We start from the raw sequence: 9,811 nt of genomic DNA, 5'->3' as shown, positions 1-9,811 counted from the left end.
TGCTTTATTTTCTTTGTCTTCCTCCTCCCCCTTTTTTTAAAGTATCCTTTGATAAATTAATTAAGTGTTTAATGATTATATATTAATTAAATAATTTTTAAAATTAGATAGACTATTTTATAAAAAAAGGATTAAATTATAATTTACTCAATTACAAACACAAACAGAATTGTATAAAAATAATCTTACAAATCTACTTGTAAACTTGAGCAAAAGTGACTAAGATGAGCGTGTACTATTGGGGCACGAGTCAAGACTCGAGAGAGAAGGCACGCAATTTCACAATGGCATTCTTCGTTATTTCTACATGATAGAAGGCAATTCTATCACAAAAATCGAACTTGATTCGCCTTGTCTACCGTTACTCCTCTTCTTGGTTTCTTCCCCTATAAACAAACAATCACTATAAGCAAAGAACAAAAACTTTCTACTCTACTTTCTTATCTTTACAAATTCCCTCACTAATCATAACCAGCACGAAGAAGTAGAAGAAGAAAAAGAAGAAAACTATACTTTCATGGCTTCTTCTCTGCTTCTCTTTTTCCTCTCTTTTCTTATCTTAATCACTTCATCGAAATCAACACCAACAACCATTACCATCCCTCTATCAGCTCCAAGCTTCACCGAACTGATTGTGTCCTCAAAAAACCCATGGGGTTCACTCAATCACCTCGCTTCTCTATCTCTCTCAAGAGCCCACCACATCAAGTCGCCAAAAACCAATTTTTCTCGCATCAAGACCCCTCTTTTTCCGCGTAGCTATGGTGGCTACTCAATATCTCTCAGTTTTGGTACTCCTCCGCAGACAACCAAATTTGTCATGGACACTGGTTCTAGTCTTGTTTGGTTTCCTTGTACCTCTCGCTATTTTTGCTCTGAATGTAACTTTCCAAACATTAAAAAAACAGTCCCAACATTTTTTCCAAAACTATCATCCTCTTCAAAGCTTATTGGTTGCAAGAATCGCAGATGCTCTATGTTTTTCGGCCCCGAGATTCAGTCCAAATGCCAAGAATGCGACTCCACTGCCCAAAACTGCACTCAAACATGCCCACCGTATATAATCCAATATGGTTCAGGCTCCACAGCTGGACTTCTACTATCTGAAACTCTCGATTTCCCAGACAAGAAAACCATACCCGATTTTCTTGTCGGGTGCTCCATTTTCTCCATCAAACAACCCGAAGGGATCGCCGGTTTCGGTCGGAGCCCCGAATCACTCCCTTCACAATTGGGTCTCAAGAAATTCTCTTACTGTTTAGTATCTCACGCTTTTGATGAAACTCCAACAAGCAGTGACCTTGTTTTGGATACCGGGTCGGGTTCGGGTGTCACCAAGACCGCAGGGCTTAGCCACACACCCTTTCTGAAGAATCCAACCACTGCATTTCGAGACTATTACTATGTATTGCTGCGTAACATTGTAATAGGGGACACACATGTTAAGGTGCCGTACAAGTTTTTGGTGCCAGGATCAGATGGAAATGGAGGGACTATTGTGGACTCAGGAACAACATTCACATTCATGGAGAACCCAGTTTATGAGTTGGTGGCTAAAGAATTTGAGAAGCAAATGGCCCATTATAAAGTAGCCACTGAGATTCAAAATCTGACCGGTTTAAGGCCTTGTTACAATATTTCTGGTGAGAAATCAGTTTCTGTCCCGGATTTGATTTTTCAGTTCAAGGGTGGTGCTAAGATGGCATTACCTTTGTCAAATTATTTTTCATTTGTTGATTCGGGAGTTATATGCTTGACAATCGTGAGTGACAATGTAGCTGGTCCGGGAATTGGAGGTGGACCGGCCATTATTTTGGGGAATTATCAGCAGAGGAATTTTTATGTGGAGTTCGATTTGGAGAATGAGAAATTTGGGTTTAAGCAACAGAGATGTGCATGAATTGGTTCATTTGGTCATATAAATGATATATGGTATCAGCTAGAATAATAATTAGCACTGACTCGTCATCTTTACTAGAGGTTATCACTCAATGGATGGTAGAGATGGTGGTTGCTGCGGTGGAAGCACAGGTGGTCGCTGTGATTGAGGTTCGGTGGAATCTTTAATTCATGGCCGGGAAGCAACGGTTGGTTGACAAGATAATGTGGAATTTACTTTTTCGGACGATCATAGTTGACAAAGTAATATAATTATTTTGGAAAAGTGGTGTATTTGAATTTTTATTTTTATTTTTATTCTGATGGTCAGGGTTGTAGCCGTTATATCCTCTTAGCACTAGGGTACAACTCTCCGGCCCAACAAGGCCCTCTTTTCTTTAGGTGAATTTGTTTTTATGATGCGCAAATAAATTTGTTTGTCCTTTTCTTCGACTGTCATCGATGTTTATATATATATATATATATTATTCATCCAGGGGACCTCTACTCCAGCATGAGCTACTGTTAAATTGTCAATTTGCATGATTGGTCGGTGCATCATCTATCGGCGTCAATTGTCCACAACGCCTTTCTGTTTTTAACCTTTTCAGTCAGGGAAGCTTTTCCTCTCTTCTAACAAGCCTAGAAAAAGGTGTATAGCGCCTACAAGGCTCATATATAAGACGTTTGATTTTCGGTGGGGAAATCTTTTTTTCTCAAAGCAGAAATAGGTACCGGTGATGTTGATATTTTTTTTTACGGTCCATAAAATCTTTTTACTAGCAAACTAAAAAATATATATATATATATTGTCAATAAATAATTATAAATATGTTAATTATAACTAAGAATTAAATAGAAAAATTGAGATAAAAGTGTTGCTTTTCTAAAGAAAACAAAATGTTAAATATTTGTTTTAGCCTTAAATTAGATCTTAAAAAAATTTAAAGTTTTAATTGGTTGAATCAATAAAATTACATTTTTATTTTGTTAAATTAAGTATTAATTAAATGTCTAACCTTATTTTTAATATTTTAAAAGCTCTAAATAAAGCCAACGGAAATAATACTTTAACTTTAATTTCAGTTATTAAATTAAAAAAAAGATCAAGTGATTAAAATATTAAAGAAAAAATAAAATAATGTGAATAGCTATTGCAATATACAGTAGATTATATATTTTTTATGTTGTATTTTCATTTTTTTCAATCTTTTTTCATGTTGCTTTTTTATTTTTTTAAATATTTTTTTCATCTCAATTTTATAAAATGGCACAACAATTATTAAACAAAAAGTAAAGGGACCCAATATAAAAAAAGATACCACTTAAAAAAAAGGGGGGTTTGAAATTTGTTAAAAGAAAAGCAAAATGACCTATAAAAATAGAAATTAAATGAGAAAAAATAAAATTAAAATAGTTCACTGCCCATATAATTAGTATTTTATCCCTCAAATATTTGAATGTTTTCAATAATAAAGCCCATTCATTCCTCGTGTTAAAAATGTATTTGGTAATTGTTAATATGTACTTAATGGTCAAAATGATAGTTTTCAGGGCTCTTTTGGCAGTATTTTGTAATTCTAACACCATTTAATGAAAAATTTGAGAAAATAATATATTAAAACAATATTTAAAAAATAGCACAGTTTCAATTAATAATAAAAATTGTTTTAGAAATTATTTTTGAAATAAATTAATTAATAACTACAAAAATAAATTTAATTTTTCATGAAGATCTAATGAGCAAGAAATAAAATTCTAATTCTAATGGAAAAAAAAGAATGGGTCATCGAATACATACTAGACTTCATTTTTAATACACCCAACACACTTAAAAAAATAACAAAATAATTTTAACCATATCTTGAAATATTATCAAATATGATTCTAATTTATTAAGAGTTAATTTAAGATTAATTACAACCTCCTTTAATGATCCTTCAAGATTTAGTTAAAATTATCTCGTCAAAATCTTTCTAATGATACTAAGTATGTCAAAAATAAATCACCTATATGTCCCTATGTCCCTAGTGATTCATTTTTTCTTTCCATTTTTTTTCTTCATTTTTTTTTTCTTGTCATGTCACCTTATCTCTTTAGCTATTAGATCTTGAATCTTTTTTTTTTTAGTAATTAGATATTCATAAAATTTTAAATTGACTTTTGAAGAAGGAAAAACATTGATATAAAAAACATTCACTGCTAGAAATTTGCTCAATAGCAATGAATTTACCGACGGACTATTTCTGTCGATAGGTCGACTTTACCGACGAAAACATTTTTGTCTATAATTTAGTCAGTAGCTACTGACGAAAAGTGTCCATTGGTAGTTATTGACTGAATTACGGACGAAAAATGTTTTGAATTAAAAAAAAGACAGGTCACTAACATGGAGGTTTTGACAGAGTTATTTTTGTCAACGGACTCACCAGCGGATTCAAAACGACAGCCTGTACAGTGACATGACCGGTTCACCGTTTAAAATGCCGATGAAATCACTAAGGGGTTTGAAATGGCAAATTTGTATGGTGAAGTGTCAATTTTTTCATTAGAATAACCGACAGAATCACCGACGGAAAAATCGATCGGTGAAATTGTCCGAAAACGTTAATATATGCCCTCTCTACCAACCCTCTCCTCCCCTATTTCTAATAACCGACAGAATCACCGACAGAAAAATCGGTCGGTGAAATTGTCCGAAAAAGTTAATATATGCCCTCCTTCCCCCTCAAACAAAAATCTCTCACATCTTAGCACAACAAGTTATATTTCTTGAAGTTTAGTATATGTATTTTGTTAGTAGAACAAGTTGCATATGGAGAAATATTTGTTAGTAAGAGGAGAATGGAAGAAACGATGGTTGGGTCAACTTTTAATGCTAGCAACGTGCATGAAGTAAAAAATGACAACACTAATCCTTACAGAAATATGGTTATGGATGCAATGAGAATGAATCAAGGTGATGTTAGTCAATGTCTAATAATAGAAGAAGAATCTAATACAAATGCAGCTAGGTTTTTTGATTTGTTGAAAGATTTTGACGAACCATTATGGGATGGTTGCACAAACTATAGTAAATTATTGGCCGTAGCACAAGTGTTCACCATCAAGTCAAATCACGAGTTGAGTGAGGCCGGGTATGACAAAATTATTGAATGGGCAAGAAGCATTTTACCTAAAGGGAACAGGCTGGAAGAGAACCTTTATGTTGCGAAGTCTATGATAAAACCCCTCGGTTTAGGATACCAGAAATTTGACTTGTTCCCTAACTTCTGCATGTTATACTACCTTAAAAATGCTGAGATGACCAAATGCACAACATATGGGCATTTCCATTACAAACCTAGAACTGGCAGGGGAAAGACTCTAGTGGCATATAAAATACTTAGATACTTCCTGATCATATCTAGACTGCAGAGGTTATTAATGTCATAAAGGATTGTTGAGCACATGACATGACATCAAGCACATGATGTGGTTGATGGAGTGATGGTACATCCTTCTGACGACGAAGCGTGGAAATGCTTTAACAGTGTTCATCCTCACTTTTCAACTGAATCAAGGAATGTACATCTTGGGTTGTGTATAGTTGGATTCAACTCATTTGGGTCATTTGTTGCTTCTTATTTTTGTTGGCCAGTTATACTCATAGTTTATAACTTGCCACCAGGAATGTGTATAAGATCGGAGTTCATATTTTTATCTACTATCATACCTTGTCCAAGCAGCCCGAGGCAGAATATAGATGTTTGTCTTCGACTATTAATTGATAAGTTGGCACAGTTGTGCTCCTCCGGAGCTCTGACTTATGATATATCGAGGAAATAAAATTTTCTTATAAGGGCGGCTTTGATGTAGACTATTAATGATTTTACAGCTTATGGAATGCTTTCTAGTTAGAGCACGTATGAGAAACTTGCATGCCCATACTGTATGGAAAATAACAAGGTATCCACGCTAGCAAATGGAGGTAAAGCTTCTTCGCTAACAAATGGAGGTAAAGCTTCTTTTTTTTTTATTATCACCATCGTTTTTTGCTACTTAATCACAAGTACAGAATGAACAGAAAAGATTTCTTTGTTGGCAGAGTTGAAAAAGATGTTGCATCCCTACGTCTTTCTGGTTAAAAATTACATGATGTTGTATCAAAGTACAGCGACATTGTGTTTGGCCTTCAATCAGGTAAGCAAAAGTTTTCTAGTTTTGGTTTGACCCATAATTGGGTAAAGCAAAGTATCTTTTGGGAGTTTCCTTATTGGATGTCTAATCTGCTCCGCTATAACCTTGACATCATGCACATCGAAAAGAACATGTTTGAGAATATTTTCAACACTATCATGGATATGAAGGGGAAGATAAAGGAGAATATCAAGGCTAGATTGGATATAGCTTTATACTATAACCGTAAAAATATGGAGTTGACTTATAATGAGTCATGGGTCGCAAAACCAAGAGCAAGCTTCGTGTTAGAGAAAAAACACAACGGTTAGTCTATAAATGGCTTAAAAGTTTGCGTTTTTTAGATGGACATGCTTCGACTATATCAATAATGATTAATATAGAGGACTGCAGATTGTATGGAATGAAGAGTTATGACTGCCACGTGTTTTTGCAAACACTCATCCCATTAGCTTTTCGTGATTTATTGCCAAAGAGAATATGGGATGCACTCACAGAGATCAGTCATTTCTTCAAAGATATATGCTTTAGCAAGTTGAATGTTGAGCACATTGAGAGGCTTTAAACAAATATCATTAAAACACTATGCAAATTTGAAATGATATTCCCTCCACTATTTTTGACTCAATGGAGCATCTCCCTATACATCTACCATTCGAGGCAAATGCTAGAGGACCGGTCCAATATAGATGGATGTACCCATTCAAATGGTTAGATGTTATAGTTGCAATGTAATTCATATATAAAAGTATTTTCTATGTTTTTCTCAATTGAAAATACTTGATTAATTCAATGCAGGTACTTATTTAATCTCAAGAAAAAGGTTAAGAACAAGGTGCATGTTAAGGCTTCGATATGTGAGGCCTATATTATTAAGGAGATCTCAATATTTATCTCGTAGTATTTTAAACCTCATTTGAGAACAAGAATCAATCATGTTCCACGGCATGATGATGACAATGAAGTGCATTCCAGTGGGAACTTGTCAATATTCTCTAATACTGAACGAACCACACCTAAAAATGCCATAAGAGGAAGATATTTATCAGAATTAAAGTTCAACCAAACACACAACTATGTTCTATCTAACTGTGATGAGTTGAGATATTTTATTTAGTATGAATAATACTAATTAAACTTTGTTAGTAATATACTGTTAATTATATATTGTAATATCATACACTCATTATCAATTACAGGCAACATCGATAATATTTGCTCTCCAATAACTCACAGCTGACTAAATTCGAGATCTTTCAATTATAAGATGAATAATTTATCACGTGGTTCAGAACATATGTAAGCACTATCACAAACTCATTCTAACTTACAAAATTATTGTACTTATGCATGTTACAACAAGATTCTCGTTCACTTACTATTTATTGATGTACATTACATACAAGGTTTATCAAATGGAAAGGAGTGCGCCTAAGTCATTATCTTCACTAAGCTTGGGGCTTGAAAGAAAATATAAGTGTTACAATTTGTATTTTATCAATAGATATGTTTTCCATACTGAAGAATACGAGCCAGGAAGAAAGACATACAACAATGGTGTTTGTGTTAAGGGATTCACTAGTAGTAAGTTCGAAGTTGACTACTATGGTAGATTAAAAGAGGTCGTCAAACTGCAATGTCATAATGAGCAGAATAGAGTGTTTTTATTCAAATGTTATTGGTACGACATGACTAACAGAGGAATGAAAGTTGATCCGCTCAAATGTTATTGGTACGACACGACTAACAGAGGAATGAAAGTTGATCCGCATTATGGTTTGGTCAAAATCAACTCAAAAACTAGACTCTGCAATGTAAACGATGTCTTTGTTTTCGCAAAACAATGTCAGCAAGTTTATTACACATACACTCCTTCATTTAAAAAGGATCGATTAAAAGTGGACTAGTTTTCCATTTTAAAAACAAAACCCTAGGGTCATGTCAAGGTTGTTCAAGATAAGCACGAAGACACAAATGTGCGAGATCAAATCTTTCAAGTTAGTGAGTTGGTTGTACCATATCGAGTTGCTCCTTTGATTCAATTAGAAGAAAATTCAAATTTTCATGTTTTCGATGATAGTCTTGTTGATGTTGACATAGAGAATTGATTGTTGTTTTGAGCTTTAGTGGACAAGTAAATATTGATGAAGAAGATGACATCCATATTGAAGATTGCGATGAAGGTGATGACTATTCGATTGATGACGAAGAAGAAGAAAATTCTGACTAACTATTTATCAAAATAAAGCCCGGTGCAAAACACTTTTTTTCATGTAATTTAGATTATAGATTATATATTTTATAACATGAAATATTTATTGTTTAAGCACTGTTGTTATTGTTTTGTGCGATGGACAATTTATCATTTAAGTTTTTGCAGGAAGGTAAATAAGTAATACAAATACAACCTTTCTTATACAATGCCACCCTCACCGACGTTAATACCGACGAAATAAGTCCGTTGGCATTTCACAGAGAGTTCAAAAATAATTACTTGAAATGCCATAATCACCAACGTCATTATCGATGAAATATGTCCGTCTATATTTCACAATCCGAAAATACTTACTTGAAATGCCACACTCATCGGCGTCAATACTAACAGAATATGTCCATCGGCATTTCACAGAGAGTTCAAAAATAATTACTTGAAATGCCACATTCACCAGCATCAATACCAATAGAATATGTCCATCGGCATTTCACAGAGAGACCGAAAATAATTACTTGAAATGCCACATTCACCAGCATCAATACCAATAGAATATGTCCATCGACATTTCACAGAGAGTTCAAAAATAATTACTTGAAATGCCACCATTACCGACATACTGACGAATTTATGTCTGTTAGTAAGTTGTCGGCCTATCAATATTTCTGACAACATGATCGACGTATAAAGTCTTGAATGCAACACATTATTAAAGTAAGCATATTTCATTCCTAAAGTCTATAGTTTTTTTTGAATTTATTCTTTTATTGTATTGGCATAATTATTGAATAATTTTTTGAATTGTAATTATTAATGTTGAATTTACCTTAGAATTAGTAATTGAATATGTTGGAATAATTATTAATTTTAATCTATTATTGCATGATGTATGTTTAATTTTTTCCATTTATTTTGATTGGTAGTCTAGAGTTTTTTTTGAATTTATTCTTTTATTGTATTGGCATAATTATTGAATAATTTGTTGAATAATTTGTTCAATTGTAATTCTTAATATTGAATTTACCTTAGGATTAGTAATTGAATGTGTTGGAATAATTAGTACAGATTGGATCAATTGGTTGTGACTATTGTTAATATGTGCAGGTTTGTAGATTTGAGTTGTATCTAGTATAGGGGAGGTGCTGTTGATTTTTTTTTTAACATTTGAATTTAATTATATAATTATTTGTATAAAATTATGTAAATGCGTAGAATAAAAACCATAGTTGGTCGCTCACGTATGGTCACTACTAGTTTGTTTAGTAGCGAGGATGATATTTCCCTAGGTGCCTCTCAAGAAGAGGCACCTACACCACCTGCGCCGTTAACCGATACTGTCTTTTTCAGCGCTAGTTCATAGTGCAGAGGCGACGTGCCTTCGCAGTGGAATTAATTTACCCGCAAGTAACAAGCATAGTAGAAGGACAAACTTTCAATGTAAGTTTGTTAAGGTTTTAGTTTTTTTTTTAAAAAAAATTATAACATAATTTAAGAAGTAATCACTATTGAATTTATTTCATTTATATTCGGGTTCACAAACAT

The 9,811-nt window shown here is 33.4% G+C and overlaps 1 protein-coding gene across 1 annotated transcript; it reads left to right on the top strand.

The window, feature by feature from the left end:
* Positions 1 to 342: 342 nt before the first annotated feature.
* Positions 343 to 2,325, top strand: LOC105139326 (aspartic proteinase nepenthesin-1-like). The gene has a single exon (XM_011045725.1). It carries the CDS (start codon positions 518 to 520, stop codon positions 1,898 to 1,900), a length of 1,383 nt encoding a protein of 460 aa, XP_011044027.1. The 5' UTR covers positions 343 to 517; the 3' UTR covers positions 1,901 to 2,325.
* Positions 2,326 to 9,811: the final 7,486 nt, after the last annotated feature.

This window comes from Populus euphratica, unplaced genomic scaffold (genome assembly GCF_000495115.2).
Source record: "Populus euphratica unplaced genomic scaffold, PopEup_1.0 scaffold177.1, whole genome shotgun sequence".
Lineage (NCBI taxonomy): Eukaryota > Viridiplantae > Streptophyta > Magnoliopsida > Malpighiales > Salicaceae > Populus > Populus euphratica.
This window is presented reverse-complemented; position numbering and strand designations above follow the sequence as displayed.